Below are 16647 nucleotides of genomic sequence, written 5' to 3' on the forward strand. Positions count from 1 at the left end.
AGTTCTGTATTTTGGTATTTTAGTATATATCACATTATTAATTGAGACCCTCTTCTGAATTTTCAGTTGCCCAGCACATCAAGGAGCTTGTGGATCTGAAAAACAAGAAGATCACAAAATCCAGGAAAAAGAGGAAACAAAACACAGAGGATGAAGGTAGGGAGGGGCGCAGGGAGCTGAGAGAGAGGTCTGCACTGACTTCAGGCAGGTGGCAATGCTGAGATCTGCTGAAAATCAGACCGTTTCTTTAAATACAGAGACTCGGATTTGGGAAAATTTATCTGGTGGCAGGCTGGTGTTCAAGATTAGACCAGGGCATGGATCAGCAGTGCAAGTGGCAGCTGGGCTGCATTTGGGACAGGTGGGGGCCCTTTCAGTCACAATTGTGCAAGTTGTGTGAGGGATTTTAAGTTGAATGCAGATCTGGGGCTGTAATTCCTCTGATCTGTGCATGCCACATTTCCTGGAGCATATTCTGGTGCTAGAAGCCATATGAGCCAGTGTGTTGAAAAAACCCTGTCTCAGTTGTTTTAATGGATTTTGTAAATCGCTGCCTAACCTGCCTAACCCGAGTCTCTTCCTGGAGGGTGCTGGTACCTGGTGAAGGATACTGCCTTTTTCTCTCCAGAACTGGCTTCCCTTGCCCACAGTTTCTGAGCTCTGCAGCCCAGGGCTTGCCCTGGCTTCTGTGCAGAATGAACAGAGCTCACACATTCCTCTGGACTTAGTTTAATTGCTGGCTGCAAGATAACACTTTATCTGGCTAAAGCCTTACTAGACAAAGTCCATTCAATGTTTTTTATATTGCTTTCAGGAAACTTCAGTTAGCTCTGTGAATTCCTCTCAGGCAGCAGTTTATATCAAGTGGCTTCAGTGTTTTTAATCTGTGAGAGCTGGAGACCAGCTTCCTGCATTCCTGAGCCCTCCCAGCAGACAGCTGATGCCTGTGGTGGCTTCCCTGTGTCATTGCTGTGTCACCCTGTTTCATGAGGCAGCTGCAAGTCAAGGGTAGGGCTGAGGACAGCCCTGGGTTGAAGCTCCTACACTAACAAGTGTTCATTGTTTCTCTGTCTCTGGTGGGATTCAGAGCAGAGACCTGCAATTGCATGGAAGGATTGTATTTCTGGTAGAGATATGTGTTTTTTCTTTCCTGTTCAGGCCCAGGAGAGTTCAGGCCATTCTGAGCCTTTGAAAATTCATTTTGCTTGTGCGCTGAGGGACTAAGACATCTTTATGAGACAACTCCATGGAGATTGTTCTGTTCAGCACGGTGTGCTGCCTGTTGGCTGAGCAGGCTGTTCTGTGCAATTACGTGTCTAAATTGTGTGTGCTGGAGATATGCTTAGGAAAACAGATGTAGTTTTTACCTAAAAACAAATGTTAAATTTAAAATTAAAAAAAATACGAACAAAAATCAGCAGTTAGACTCTTTGTAGGTCCCTTCCAACTCAGGATTTTCTATGTTGCCTCTGATACATATACATACATATATATACACACACACACATATATATATATATATATATATATATATATATATATATGTATATGGAATGTTATGAAAAAGGCATGCCAGGAAAACTTTATAGAATTTCCAGAAGGAAGCACTTGAAAGTCAGCTGTGCCTGTGTGGCCTGAGCTGGGGCTCTGGTGACAGGTCTCACACACACTGTTTGTTACCTTTCATAGAATCATGGAATCATTAAGGTTGGAAAAATCCTCTAAAGTAATTGAGTTCAACTGTTCCCACAGCACTCTCAAGGCCACCACCAAATCATGTCCCCAGGTGACACATCCATACATTCTCTTAATACTTCCAGGGATGGAGGCTGCCCTGAGCAACCTGTGTTCCAATGCCTAATTACCCTTGCAATGAATAAATTTTCTCTTATATCCAATCTAAATGTGCCCTGGTGCAGCTTGAGGCTGTTTAGTCTTGTCTGTCTTTCTGGCCCAGGAGGCTGCTCTGGCAGGGACCAATGAGTTGTTCTGCAGGGGTTTGACAGAGGAGGCAGCAGGGCTGGCAGCTCACTCAAAACAGCTTTTTTTGCAGTGACTGAAACTCTGAGGACTGAGGAATTCACCTGAAGTAAGGGTGAAATCTTGCAGGAACATGCCAGGTTCTCTCTGCTGCTGGGTGGAAATGTCAGGTTTTTCCCTTGAACACCTACTTCTGTTTGACCAGCCCTGCTTTCCAGATGTGTGAGGAGTGGGTAGGATGCACCTGAAGCTGCAAGGCCGTTGTGAGAAGTTTCTCAGTGGCTCTGAAATACTAAGATGTTTATGGATGCTGTAGCATCAGTTTAGCAGAGAAATCCATAAGGAAATCAAGTGCACTAACTTCAGTCAGAACTGAATAGAAGATAAGTAGGCATCTATGTAAGTCTTTCAGTGGAAAGTTGAGTTGAAGCAGTGATTCCCCACACATGCGCACATACTGCTTTCAGTCCAGAAGCTCATAGGTGAGTAAACATTTACTACCTGACATATACCCAAAGAAAGAATTCTGAAGTTTCTCACACTTAACCTCTGCAGTATTCATCTTCTAGCTTAATTCTCTGTGAGTAAATGAAATACAAATGTGGTTCAAGGTCTTTTCATGCATGAATAACCTGTTGGCAGGCAGAAGAATAATGGGTAGGAATAAATGCTGTGTTTTCAGAAGGAGGATTGTCTGCTGATCCCATAGGAATGTGAGCTGGTCTTTGGATTTGTACAAGGAGACAAATCATGAGCTGACAGCTCAGTGTTGATAGGAAATTGTTAATGGCTGTAAAAATGAAGGGTGCAGAGGTATCTGGTGAGGGTGACAGAGTGATCAAGCAGCAGAGAATATTGTGTCACTGAAAGCAACGTTTTTTACATGGGGGAGAGGTCCCTGACTGCAAGTGCAGGGGGAGGCCCCAGTTGAGCCTTTTTGAGGAGAGAAAGATGTTTTCCAGCTTGTATATGAATTTCCAGAAATATATACACATTGCTAGGAAGTGGTCAGAAACCAAAAGAGAGATCAGGAGCTTGCAGGGAAGGGACAGAGAGCAAAGCAGGACTTTGCTGTAGTTGTGCTGTGCCCTCTCTGTATGTCCTGGCCAGGGTCCCTCCAAGGCTGATGAGTGAGGCAGGGAAGGTGACATGTGAGCTGGATGTGGAGGAGGGAAGAGGGGAGACGGTCAATGGGATGAAAGAAACTTAAGATTACCTAGGGAAAGCAAGAAGAAAATTTCTCACTGTGTGCCATAGCAGAGCTGAAAGCTGCCTGGTTTTAGTGTTGGGCAGCAGGCTCAGGAATGGTCTGTCCTGAAGCACAGAATGAAATCCCAAAGGGCTAACACATTGTTCAGATTGCCACTACCTTCCCAAAGAAGCATCTTGAAAAAGATGCCTCGGGGGCACAGGCACATCTGTGTTCACGCCGGGCGATCTCAGCTCTTCCGTGATCCAGGCGACACAGAAGGAGAGACAGGGTCTTTGTGTGGGGTTCCAAGGAGAGCTTTTTTGAGCTTCTTCCACAAAGGGATCTTGGGATGAAGAGCCACTCAGGCAGGGAAAGCAGGGTTTTATATAGGGATTGTGAGGGGCAGGGCAATGGGATGAGGGCAGAGGGGTGGAGCGAATGGGAAGGGCCAATGGGATGCATTGAATCTGCACGTCACAGCAAGGCGTGATGGGAGAAGCTTTTTTTCCTTACCCTGACAAGGGTGGTTATGGCTTGAGGAGTTTTCTGTCCAAGGGAGTATTGTGGGTTCTTTCCCTGTTGGCCCACCAGCCTTCACAGTTCAGAACATTAAGAGGTTTAGAAAGAAATGGGACAAATGCAAAGAAGGGAGGTCTGTCTCTTGATGGTTAGGGTCCAGGTACAACACTGCCTTAGGGTATTGCCCGCCTGCTGTTAGCTAGGATTTTTTTGAAGGGGGACACTAATTTTTAAGACATCCTGTATCTGTTTCTTATCTTCGTGACAGATGCAGGCTGCTAGCTTGTCTGGCTGATGAACATGGCATTTCCCGTATAGGGAATGGTGATCGAGAAGCATTGTTGGGATGTAGAAGGAAACACTGGTGGTGTGAGAAAGAGGAGCTAAAGCAGTGCTTTAAAATGGGGGATCCTGGGCAGATCTAAGCCAGGAAAGCAGCACTGCTGGTGCCAAGCCCAGTTTACCTGCTCAGGAGCGCCTACCCCTATGCTATAGAGTGCAGTGAGATGCGATCCTGGTCTGACAACCTGCTCTGGCTGTGCCAGGCTGAGATCCAAAAGGCTATGGTAGATCATAGGAATATCCAGACAACAGCTTCTCTAGTGCTAAAATATGTATTCTCTGGCCAGGTCCTGAATCCACACTGTTTGGTGCATTTTTAGGACTTTTTTTTTTTTTGCAGGAAAGCATTTTATTCTGTTCCAGAAGGTATGTTCCTGCACATGTCTGGTCTGGATTTTAACTTTCTCTAAAAGGAGATGTTCTTTAAGATGCTGTCCAGATGTGTTTTGAGACTGGCATATGGAGAAATATTTTCCTTTGAAACCTATTTTTCACTGTGTGGGCTGTTAGTAGTCATCTGTTCCTGAGCTTTCTGAGGCTGCCGTGATACTATAGGGAAGAACAGATCATCTTGGATTTCTCAGATTCGTTATGTGCTCACAGAAGTGGAATTGCCTTCAGGATTAGCCCTTTCCCGGTAGTGCAGATGAAGCTGCCCAGCCCTGCACCAGGAGACAGAAGCTGGGCTGTGGAGGGAGTACCTGGCCCACATGTTTGGAAATGTCAGCGTGCGTGATGAGCTCAGTGCTGGGAGTCAGTCTCTGAGTGTTCTGAAAGCAGCAGATGGTTGGGACAGGTTGCTGGTTTGGAAAAGCTGAGGCTAAAGCTAAATTCTACTCCTCTCCCTCATGTTCCTTCCTGCAGCTCAGCGTGTGCCTCCTGGCCTCTCCATGTCTCTCTCTCCATTGTTGCCCATCCCACTCTGCACATGCCTTGAAGCCAGGAGTACTTGTGTTGAGGCAGATGGCTTCTACTCTGGAGCAGGGAGGCTGCATGGGAGCCATTGGTCTGTGCCCTCTGGGATGAGTGCTGCTCACCCTCAGGGCTCCTGCCTCTTCTTTGGCCATTCAGGTCTATGTACAATAACTCCTCCATCCTCTTGTGCATGCAGCAAGTTTATTTTTCAGTTACTCAAATTTGGTCAGCTTAATGTGTGACCCCAACAGGCCCCATTGGGTCAGAGGCTGCACGTGGTTGTCATGGAAGCAGGAGGCCTCACTGCAGAAAGTGCTGGATGTAGGTTTTAGGCTTTTTCTGAGACTGGGGAGCTTCCTTGGAAAGTACAAAATAGGCTTCAAGCAAATGTGTCTGACTGCTGCCCATGCATCAGCCATGCAAAGTCTGCAGGACACCAGTTTCTTTTGCAAACATTGTTAAGCTTTTAGGGTGATTGTGTGTTTCATGGTCTAAATACATTGTGAAAAATATTTCTTATTATTAGTTTTGAATGTGCTGTCTCCTGCAAAATTGCTGGGATGCAGAGCCACAGTGGCAGCCCTTCCCCTCTGAGAAGGCTGACACCTCTCTTTGGGGTGTGTCTCACATTGGACAGCAGAAGCTGTAACCTGGGAGAGTGAAGCATCACAGGGCATCTCATTTGATTTGTTTCCTTTTAATCCTTAGATACCCTTAGTGTAAGTCATGCCCAGCAGAATTTTTGCTTACAGTGAATATTTTGCTTTAGATATTCCCTAGAGAGAAATTTCCAAAACTGGCTTTCCTTCCCATTGCCTGTGGGAGATGGGAATGCTGTTGTGCCTTCTCTGGTGTAACTCTAGCGATGTGGAGAAGCTCTGCTCCAGATGTGAGGCAGATTGATAGAGGGAGGAGGTGTTTCATCAAGAGGAGCCAAGGACTGTGGTTTATCTGCTGACTGAGAGGACAACACATCTCCCACCTCTGGGAATTGTTCTGCTTGGGAAGAGTTTGAATTCCCTCTGCATTAAGAGGATTTGAAGACCTCCAAGCTCCCAGTCAGCATACCTAAGCCATAGGGTGTGTGAAAGGCTGATGTGAAATGCACAGCATCTGATTAGAATGGAGGCTTTCACAGCCACAAGTGTTTGAACTGTGCTGCAAGCTTTGGGCCTGGCAGGGAATCGAATAAAGCAGATCTATTCACTGCTTTCAGTGAGCTGTTTTGGGTTTTACTTGAACAAGAACAAAAGGCCAACGGTTTTGGAAAAACTCTCTCAGCAATCAGTGCTCTGTCATTGCAAACATTTCTCTTGGTGCCACGAGGGGATTATCTCTGTGAATCATGGCTTGCACTTGCCTTCAGAGTACACTGAACCAAGCACAAACAGAGCAGGTGCTCTTGTGGATGGCAGCAGCTTTTGAGGTGCAGTTCCCAAGCTTTGGTGTGTCCTGTTTTCCTTGTCTCACAGAGCATGCCTGAGCTGCATGGTACAAGCTTCGGTTGGAGAAGGTTGCAGGCAGGAATGTGAGGAAGCCTTCTGCAGATCTCTGGAAAGATGAGATCCTATCAGCTCCCCACGCCTCTTCTTGTGTCCTGAGGTCACTGTTGGTGCTGCCACTCTGTCCCCACACACCTTTCTCTACTGCTCCTCTCTCACTAGCAAAGGAACCGAATTTCTGAAAGAATAAACAACCTTGGCTGTGCCCACCAGGCTAGGGCCCAGGCATGTGTGTGTACCCAGGCTGTGAATGCTGAATGGGTGCCATGCGTGGAGTCAGGTTAGGGCAGGTGCACTCCGGGTGTGAGAGGTGGAGAACTGCAGGAGCAGGGATGGGAGGTGCAGAGCTGCGAGCCTTCACTCAGGAGATGAATCTTTCTAAGCCCAAGCACTGGCATGCACTGACACTGCCTGATGTGGGACTGGGAGACTTTAGGGTGCTCAATGCAAGTTTTGGCAGTCCCGTCCTGCTGCAGTGGGCTGTGCATTGAGGGGGCTGCTTGTGCCAGAATGAGCTGCTGTGCTGGACTTCTATGAAGGGCTTCAGTGTGGGGGTGCATGGCGCTGTGGGCTGACCACTCATTTCCTCTTTCCCACCAGGTCTGCCAATTAGCACCTACGCCAAGTACTGCTACCGGAAACTCCATAAAGTAGCCGTCACTGGAGGCAAAAAGGTGAGCAATTGTCCTGGCTGCAGGGCCCGGGGGCTGCCTGGGGGACTCTGGTGGTCACCACTGATTCAGTGACGGGAAATGGAGATAGAGTGAGCAGGGGAGGCTTGCTCAGAGTATGTTTCCCCATGAATGTGTGGGAGAGGGCTGCTGTCCAGTTCCTGTCATCCTTCTGGCAGACAACAGTGCCTGCTGTGCAGGCATCTGCATGGCTGCCTGCTTTCTGGCCTCAGGGACAAAGACAAACCAAACACTTACCTGTTTCCAGGGTAAAAGGAGCTGTCTGTGCAGGGGATACTCGCATTTTGTTTCTTCAGGTGAGGGAATGATGCGGTCTTCAGGGCAGCCAGGACGAGGGTGAAGAGACAGAGAAATCTTGACTTCATGTTTCAGAAGGCTGGTTTATTATATTATGATATATATTAAATTTAAAAAGACCACACTAAAACTATACTAAAAAGAACAGAGAGAAAGATGCATCAGAAGGCAAGACAGGAATAGAAAGGAATGAATAACAAAGTTCTGTGACTCCCCGAGAGTCTGAGAGCTGCTGCTTTCTTGATTGGTCAGCAAGTAGAAACATCCCACATTGACCAATCAAGGAAGCACCTGCTGCATCCCACAGCAGCAGATAACAAATTGTTTACACTTGAAGCTGAGGCCCTTCAGCTTCTCAGGAGAAGAAGAAAATCCTAGCAAAAGGATTTTGATAAAATATCATGGCTTCAGGGGAAGAGTCTCCCTTTGCACTGAGAGCTTATATGGGCTGGATCTTGCAGCTGTTTTACTGCAGAGACGTTCATTCTCAGTTCAAACAGTCATACAGCAGAGATGGCTAGTGCAGAGGGGAGTCTGTGCTCTGTGTTATCTGTAATCTTCCTTTCTTCCCTCTGCATGGTTCTGCCTGTGGCCATGAAAAGTGGTAGATGGCCTCGGCCTGTCAGTTCTAGGTCACAGAGCCAGATCTGGTCATCGGGTGGTTTTTTTTTGTTTTGTTTTGTTTTTTTGGTTTTTTTTTTAATTCCTTTGGGGCCTCCCTGCCATCTGAACTTTGCATAGTGAACAAATTAGCTGAAATACCTTGAGAGGGGTGAAGGCTCCTGCCATCCTGCCAGGGGCAGGACAGTAAGCCTCCAAACATACATTGCACACAACTGCAGCCCTAGCCACTGACCCTCAGAGGGCTCAGTGGGAGCTTCTCCCTGTCATGTTCCCCTCTTGGCCGCAGGATCACTGCTGAAGGCCACTGTGCTGGGCAGCCTGTTCCCCCTGCAACAGCTCTGTGCTTTTCCAAACTGCTGCTGCACAACATTCAAAACCCCTTTTAAGTGTTGGTGTTTGTCAGAAGCAACAGGTACCAATGCCTACTTTTCAGGTTTTAGCACCTCTGAGAGCAAAGCTTTCCCTGGAGTTGGAAATACCTGGAATTCCCATCTCCAAAGGACTGTTTTACACCTGTCTGTGACTAAGCACACACCTGATGTTGGGTTGGGGTATAGGTGCCCTCTGCTGACCTTACCACAGCCGGGGCTGGGCTGGGCTCCACTCCATTCTGCCTCCTGCAGCAGGTGGAGCTGCAGCTGGAGCAGTCCCCTTGCTGTGCAAAACACAGCAACAGAGTCTCTGCAAAACCAACCCAAATTCTCCAGTGGTCTCCTCTGCTCCTCGTGGCCCTGATGAATAGAACCACCCCTGATTTTAGGCAGCAGAACAAGAACCATGCTGCCAGGAGGCTGACAAGGTGCCCATGTGGAGGGTCAGCCTTCTTTGTCCTGGCCACTCACTGTCCCCATCCCTGGGTCACTCTTTCTCTGTGGGCTGGCTGTGCCATGGCTGCACTAAGCTTTTCTCTGTCTTCAGGGACTCCGTAAACCAACAGTGGAAGAGATAACACATGCCAGGAATGCCATCCTCACGCCATCGCTCTTCGGCAGCTCCTTGGAGGAAATCATGCTGCGGCAGCAGGACATGTACCCAGGGAACAAGCTCCCCTGGGTGCAGACCCAGCTATCACAGCAGGTCCTGGCCCTGGGAGGGGAACAGACTGAGGGGATTTTCAGGTGAGCTTTTGGGGTGCTGTGCTACTTTTGAGTAACCCACATGTCAGTCCTCATAGCCAAGGAGTCAAGATTGACCACATGCTTCCTCTTCCCTAAGAATAGCACTTCACTGTGGACTGGACAAAATCTGACTTTCCTCAGGTTCCAGAATCACCTCTTATAGTATCATTAGCCAGTTTGCATGTGTTAGCACAGAGGGGACTGGTATAGGTGTGACTTAACTATGTGGACAGCTCATCCCCAGGCAGGGCGATGAGCTTTCATCAGATTTGACAATGGTGGTTAGCTGGTGTAGGGGAGGGACGAGCTCCGGTGTCCTGGCTGAGCCCTTCATTTAATGTGGCACATCAGCCTCGGTGCTGCACAAGACACGAGGAGTCAAGAGAGACACAGAATCCGTGTGGTGAACACAGGGGATTCTGCTTTGGGTTTGGGTTTTCTTTGTTGTTTTCTTTATATGTGTGGTTTTGTTTTGCATTTAAGATTTGAATTAGTTTTTCAGTAGCTAAACTTAAGATAGTTGTTAAAAGACTCAACTTTACTTTGTATGGGTAAATTTTTTGATTGATAGATAGATGTGTGTATATATAAACTATATTTAGCCAGAAATGCTGCTCATCTTTGGTCTGAACATGCTGCAAAGTAGCCTGGTTACAGAAAATAATCACTCCTGAGAACAGCGATAGTTGATATCTGAGCTAGTTGGAGCCCCCACTTCAAAATGGTGTATAAAAATAAGCACCCCCTTCTCTCTGAGGAACTGCTGCTGTAGCTGCCACTGGTGCCTGAGGCCCTCCCTGCTCCCTTCTCCCTGAGGCCCCAGAAGCAGCTTTGGAGCCATGCTTTGCTGGCCAGCTGCCTCACCAAGCACGTAGCCTGGCTCACTCAAAAGGACCTTTTCTGTGTCTCTGCAGGATACCAGGTGACATAGATGAAGTCAATGCATTGAAATTGCAGGTGGATCAGTGGAGAATCCCAAACAATCTCAGTGACCCCAACATACCAGGTACAGGACTGTTGCAGGTGTGTTGCTGCAGCCTCAGCCATGGTGCAGTACGGAGGGGCAGGTGCAGGAGCAGCTCACTGGGTATGCAGCTGCTTGGGAATGTGTACACAGGCTGTCTGCACTGTCTGGGATTTTGTTCTGTGTCTTTTCACTGCCTTTCCAAACACTGCCCATGAGGAAACACTGGGAGTGGGGAGGAATCTCTGTCTCTGATGCAGTAAGGCTGTGCAAGCTGGGCAGAGTGGTGGGAGTCTTTCAGGTCTTCTTGTCCTCTGCTTTAGGCAGCCCCAGAGCTGCCTCCTGGAGGAGCAAGTAGGTAGCAGCCAGTATTTGCCACTAACTGGTCTGCTTGGGTCCCTGAGCATTTCAGAGCCAAGACTGAATTAAGGTGAAGCAGCACAAACACAGAAATCCCTTCTCTGCCATCTCTTTCACTGCCAAGTTTGCCCCTGAAGGGGGTGGGGAAGTGACCAGAGCTGTTCTCATGCACCTGCTTTCTGCCCAGCCTCTCTCCTCAAGCTGTGGTATCGGGAGCTGGAGGAGCCTGTGATCCCTCAGCAGTTCTACAAAGAGTGTATCAGCAACTATGAGAACCCTGATGCTGCCGTGGCTGTGGTGCAGCTTTTGCCAGAGCTCAACAGACTGGTGCTGTGTTACCTCATACACTTCCTGCAGGTAGGCAGCCCCCACAGCCCTGCACTGGGGCCCAGAGCATGTGAGGCATAGTTAGTGGGACAGCTGTGGTGGGACCATCTGCACGGTTTTAAGACCTCTTATCTGTACTTAAGGTGGGATTGATGGAGGGGTGTTTGCTGGCTTGTTCCTTATGGGAGCAATAAACCCTGATCCTGATCTTGTAGAGCCTGGGGTTGCTTTCCTCTCTGCCAAGGCCGCTGCTCTCTTGGTTGTGTCAGAGCACAGTGCTCTTCCCTGTGGACGTGTGGCACTTGGGGCACTGTCCTTAAGGCAGGCTTTATGTCTGCTCTCCTTGCACCTTTTCTTAGGCCATGTGTTTGGACTTCCTTGCCCTTTTCCACTGCTCCATCTGAATGTGTTCTTGCTATCTGCAGATCTTTGCTCAGCCATCAAATGTGGGCAGAACAAAGATGGATGTGAATAACCTGGCTATGGTGATGGCCCCCAACTGCCTGCGCTGCCAGTCCGACGACCCTCGCGTTATCTTTGAGAACACACGCAAAGAAATGTCTTTTCTCCGCATGCTGATAGTACACTTGGACACGAGCTTCATCAAAGGGCTAGTTTGAGCCACTGGCCCCATGGTGCAAAACATTGCTCTGAGGAGTTGCTAGATTAAGTCTTCTCCTTTCCACGTAGGTTTCCTCCATTGTCCTTGCTGTTGTCATGCCCTGGGTTAGCCCTTCAGCAATCTCCCAATATATGATCACAAGGACTGGACATTTCTGGAATAGTTCTGTCAGCACCAGGAAATCCTTGGGCATGCCAGGTCAGGTTTAGCAGTTCCTGGCCTTTCAGTGTGTGTCAGAGAGGCACAATCCTCTTCCTGAGAGCCACAAGATTAGGTGCTCAATGAAAGGGTTGTGACATGTGCGAGGAACTGCTATATGGGGCAGTGATACTTTCCATTTCCCTTTTGGAGGCAGAGTTGGCTTGAGGTAGGAGAACATCACTCCTGTGCTGTGGCAAGGTCTGATCCAAGGGAAGATGCTGCATCATCAGGAATAATCCTACTACTATGCAGCCAGCCTTGTTCACCTCTGCAGACTGTTGGCTGGAGGTGTCAGGGTTGTTCTGACATCCCACAGTGTTGGTAGAGAGCTGTGAAGGTGTAGAGGTTCAAGAACTACAGAGCTGTGCAGCAGCATGTGAGACCAGCCCTGTGCTGAGTACCCACCCACACCATGATGCTGGGCACAACAGGAAGGCCACACACCTGACAACAAACAGGTAAACAACCACTTTGGCATCCTCTTAATGAGGGCCATATCTTCTGGAGCAGTGACCCCAGTGGCCTTGCAGCTCCTGTTTGCTACAGACAGCATGAGCTGACATCAGCTTTGCTGAGGAGCACCTGAGCCCATGCTCAGAGCAGCCTTCACAACTCCAGCTCCTCGCACCCCCCTTCCTAATACCACATCCTTCCCAGACCACTCTGCCAGGAACTAAATACCAGTTTGACCCACCCTTCTGGCTCAGCTCACGTCTTAAAGAAAGCCCCCAACAGTCAGAAGTGCTCCTGTGCTCAGGTACACCCTTCCAGGCAGAGCAGCCAGCAGTGCTGTGTGCTTGAAAAATGCTGGTACTGCCTGTAGTCAACTGTGGTGTCTATGCTCTTCCTTTGAGGTGTTTTCCTTGCTGGAGGCAGGTCTGCTGCAAAAAAGTGTGTTTTGGGATTACTGATGCAGTGCAAAGTCTGCCAGTATCATGCAAGGGTGCATTTGTGTTTCTGTATCCCCCTCCCTTTCCATTGGGGACCTGGGATCATCCTCTCCAGACTGCAGTGAGGAGCTGAGCCCTGCTGACAATGAGGTTTAGAGCTGATGCCTGAATCAGTACCAGCGTGGGCGTGAGGTGCCATGTGCAGAGTCTTTCTAAGAGGGTTCCCAGAGCCTATGTTCAGATGAGTGTGAATGAACTCCAGAGCAGGAATTCAGTTTCTGCCCAGCTGAATAAAGGTTCCTCATACCAGATGATTCTGTGGTCCTGTGGGCCAGGAAATCTTGCTCCCTTGTCAAGATTAGCTTTGTCAAGTTTGCCCACAGAACATGCCAGCATCTGTTTCACGTACACACCCATCTCCATGCTTTGATGCCACTCAGCTTGCTCTGTCCTTCTGTAGTGCTGAGCAACTTGTTCTTCAGATGTGAAGCTACTGCCCCAGAAGTGTAGAGATGGGCAGAAGTTACCAGCTCTGACATGCTATCCTGAGATTTGAATCACTGAACAAGCTCAGGCTGTCCTGTTGCCTGCCAAGGGCTGGAGCAGCCATGTGGGACCTGCCCTCCTCTTCAGGCTGTGGGTGCCTGTGTGTGTGTATCAGGCTTTGCCTGCAGCCACTGCAGTGGTGATCTATGTTACTTCTTGCACTCAGCCAGTGGCAGTCAATCAAACCTTAGGCATTTGCTGCTAATAAAAGTGAATGATTCTGGCAAGGGTTGTAAAACATGCTGATAAAAGACACTGGATATTATTGTCTTTGCCAACGGATTTGTAAATACCAATCAGTAAAGTAGCTTTTCCTCTGTTCTAATAGTAATAAATACAATCTTTATGGCTGTATCATTTGTGAATTTCTGCAGCATTATTACATCTGCATGGGGCTTCACATTTCAGCCTGAATGTCAGTGCTCTTGAGTAAGATTTGAAAATCAGCATGAAGTAAGCGCTTGGAAACCATGCTTTGGGCTGGTTCTGTTGTTCTTAATTCTCAGGCAGCTACCAAAGGACACTTAATGAATCTTGGAAGAGAATGGTTTGAAACAGGTAAAAGACAATACTGCTTTACACATATCTTCTGGAGCCTTTCAGGGTCATAAAGGTATGAGAGAAGTTTGTGGGCAATTGGAGGGTAAGAGGGATATTCTGCTTGTGTCCCTCCCCCAGGAGCTGGGAGTGCTGCAGGTGGACTGCAGGAGGTGGCCACACAGGCATCCTCTGCATGCCCCCTGTGGGGTCTCTGCTGATGGAGATGTAATTAATTGGGCTGTTGGGCTGACCTGATGGGGACATTTTTATGTTCAGACTGGAGCATGCTCTCGTCTTTCCTTGCTGGTAGTCCACTGGGAGCAGTCTGTTGGTGCTCGAGACTGGTGCTGGCTGCACAGTGTCATTGAGCTGCAGGGCAGATGCCGGCCGTGCTACTTCAGCCACCCAGGAATGAGCCCAGGCTCTGGCTTGTGTTGCTGGTGCTCTGGGGGTGGTCACTGTCCTGTCAGACTAGGAAAAGCTGCTGCACTTCAGACAAAGCCAGTGAGAGCTGTTCTGTCACACCAGCAGTTTAGGATCACATATGTTAGCCATACCACTGAGTCTTCCTACCATTCTGGCTGGCAGAAGTGTTGTAGGTGGGCTGTAGTGCAATGGCGCGCAGAAGGATGACCAGGAACATTGTAACCTCACACAGCCCTTTCCTAGGGGGATATCTGCAGCCCAGTTTCTGAGAGTTCCCCAAAGCTTTTCTGTGAAGTGAGCTGATTTTTGTCAAATCAGAAAAGGCCACTAACCAAATGCTTCAGCTCAGGCTCCAAGACTCAGGCTCACTCCTGCAGTCACCATGGCCTGACATCTGGATCAGTTAAAGAAGTGATGGCCAGAGGAGCAGCTGGCCTTGGAACAAGCTAGTGGTTTGTTCTGGACTTCTATGAGCAGTGCAGTTGGTGCCGGTGCTAGAGGGCAGCTGGGACACAGCTCCTTGAGAGGAGGCACCAGCGGCTTGTCCATTACCTGCTGCTGGTTGTGAGAGACTGATGTGTTCCAATGGGGCCAGCACTCCTGCAGCGCTATGTGCTCTTGCTTGTGCCGTTGGATTTCTGGCTGGTTTGAGTCTCCTTTTCACAGAGCCTTACAAGACCTTTTTGCTATGCCTGTGAACAGAAATGGTAAAAGCAATTCTGCTCATGGCAGCTGATAGACACCATGCCCTCATGTCTGTTGCCCATATGCCACCTCAGCTCCTGAAAAGGCTGGGCAGATGTTATGGATCACAGGTGGATTTTGGACCTGTGTCCTAGATTGCAAGGCAATGTGTATTCTATTTGCTATCTGTTAGAGGTCTGACAGTTATCTTCTGTTAATGGGGCAGTTCTCTTCATCTTTTCCACAAACCAGTCCTCCCTCCAGGAGATATCTGCTGTTAATGGGCTATTGAATGTCACTGGATGACTGATAAAAATTACCACATCCCATTGTGAGATGCTCCGCCCAGAGGGAGGAGCCAAGCATTCTTTACTGGATGTAATCTGAGTTTTTGGGACACCAGATCAGCCTTTTCCACTGGCTCTTCAGAGGAAGACTACACTACAGAATCACTGCTCCAACAGAACCACATCTGCCACTCCAGGAGGACTGAAGCCACCATTCCAATTGGACTGCTACCTACACCCTGACCAATAGGGTGTCTGTTGGGTTGTATCCTGACTCTCTCAGTGGTTTTTCTTTTGTATTATTGCATTTTTTTTCCTTTTCCTAATAAATTGTATTTCTGACTTGGAGTCTCTCACTGGTTTTGCTTTCAAACCAGAACTACCTGTCTGTAGGTTCAGCTTGAGGTGGAGAAAGGGCATAACTTTGGCAGCTGCCTGATGTTTTATAGGACAGGGCAACCACAAGGCTACCCCTCCTAGTAGAGAAGTTCCCCACTGTCTTTCCTCCCCTCTAAAATGTGAAGGGTCTCCCTGCCCTTGTCCACCAGAGATACTCCATTTCTTTCTCAAACCAGAGATGCACAGAGGTTCTGCCACCTCCTCAAAGCTCCTGGGTAACGAGAGGCCAGCTTTTAGTATAATTGTCATGTAGGTTTTTAGTCCAATCCTTACATGGAGCTTTGCACTAAATCAGCCCTGTGGGAAGGCAGAGACCAGAGGAATGGACAGGTCTGCTTCAGGAGCTCTGCAGCACTGGCAGGAGGCAGAGATGGGAGGCTCACTGTCCTGATGTTGCCCCAGTGCTGGTTTGATGTGGGTGCAGCACAGCACTGGCAGATTGAGCAGAACTGTCCATGGAGACAGTGCCAAGCCGGGGCTGTGTGGAGCAGGGCTCTGGCTCTGCCACACCCATGGACTGTCTGCAGGAAACCCACCAAAAATGAGATGGGAAAAGTTGAATTAGTTGCTGAGGTTGCTGCTTTTAGAGATCCTGTTGTCCTATACCATTTGTCAGCCATATGGTGAACAGTGGCGAGAACTGGTTGTGGGTGCAGTGGGCTGAGGAAACCAGCTCAGGCATTCATCATCCCATGACGAGGGAACAGGAAGGAGTATGGGTGTTCTGAGTGAGGTGGACCACATAGGGACCTGGCCAGAGTTCAGTGCTTACAGGTAGCCATGCATTGGGACATATGGAGTCACTCATGAGCTTGACTATTCCTTCCAAAGCAGGGGACACCAGCTGAGGACTCTGTCCAGGCCACAAGGATTTGAACCTGCATCTCCTGCCCCAGCCTCTGCCTGGACCTTCCTCTGTCTCACCATGTAAACTATCCATTTTGTCTGAAGTCCTTAGTGTTTACAGGTACCATAAAGGGAGTTTGTGTCTGAGGACTGGAGGACTGTGTGACCTCTGCTGTCAGGGCTGGATGCTGGCAGGAATCGAGGCCTGAAGTCATGAAGGTGTTGAGAAGGTCAAGGCTCTTAAAAGCTGCAGCATCTCCTAAAGGAGAGCTAGTGGGTTAGGTCAGTTCATCTCCACTCACAGACACATTTCTTCCATCCCGTCTGTGCTGTGTCTGGTCTTTTGTTCAGATTACAAGTGAGGCGAGAGACCA

The 16647-nt window shown here is 48.7% G+C and overlaps 1 protein-coding gene across 2 annotated transcripts in view; it reads left to right on the forward strand.

The window, feature by feature from the left end:
- Positions 1-13445, forward strand: part of LOC119710120 (rho GTPase-activating protein 39-like) — a 59741-nt gene extending 46296 nt beyond the window's left edge. For both annotated transcript variants that reach the window (XM_038158746.1, XM_038158745.1), the window contains exons 5-10: positions 67-156; positions 7051-7124; positions 8982-9181; positions 10096-10187; positions 10693-10862; positions 11258-13445. In XM_038158746.1, the coding sequence (XP_038014674.1) occupies positions 67-156; positions 7051-7124; positions 8982-9181; positions 10096-10187; positions 10693-10862; positions 11258-11452 (821 nt within the window). In that variant the 3' untranslated portion in view covers positions 11453-13445. The remainder of the gene's footprint in view (positions 1-66; positions 157-7050; positions 7125-8981; positions 9182-10095; positions 10188-10692; positions 10863-11257) is intronic.
- The last annotated feature ends 3202 nt before the right edge of the window (positions 13446-16647 follow it).

The sequence above is a fragment of the Motacilla alba genome, chromosome 20 (genome assembly GCF_015832195.1).
Source record: "Motacilla alba alba isolate MOTALB_02 chromosome 20, Motacilla_alba_V1.0_pri, whole genome shotgun sequence".
Taxonomy (NCBI): domain Eukaryota; kingdom Metazoa; phylum Chordata; class Aves; order Passeriformes; family Motacillidae; genus Motacilla; species Motacilla alba.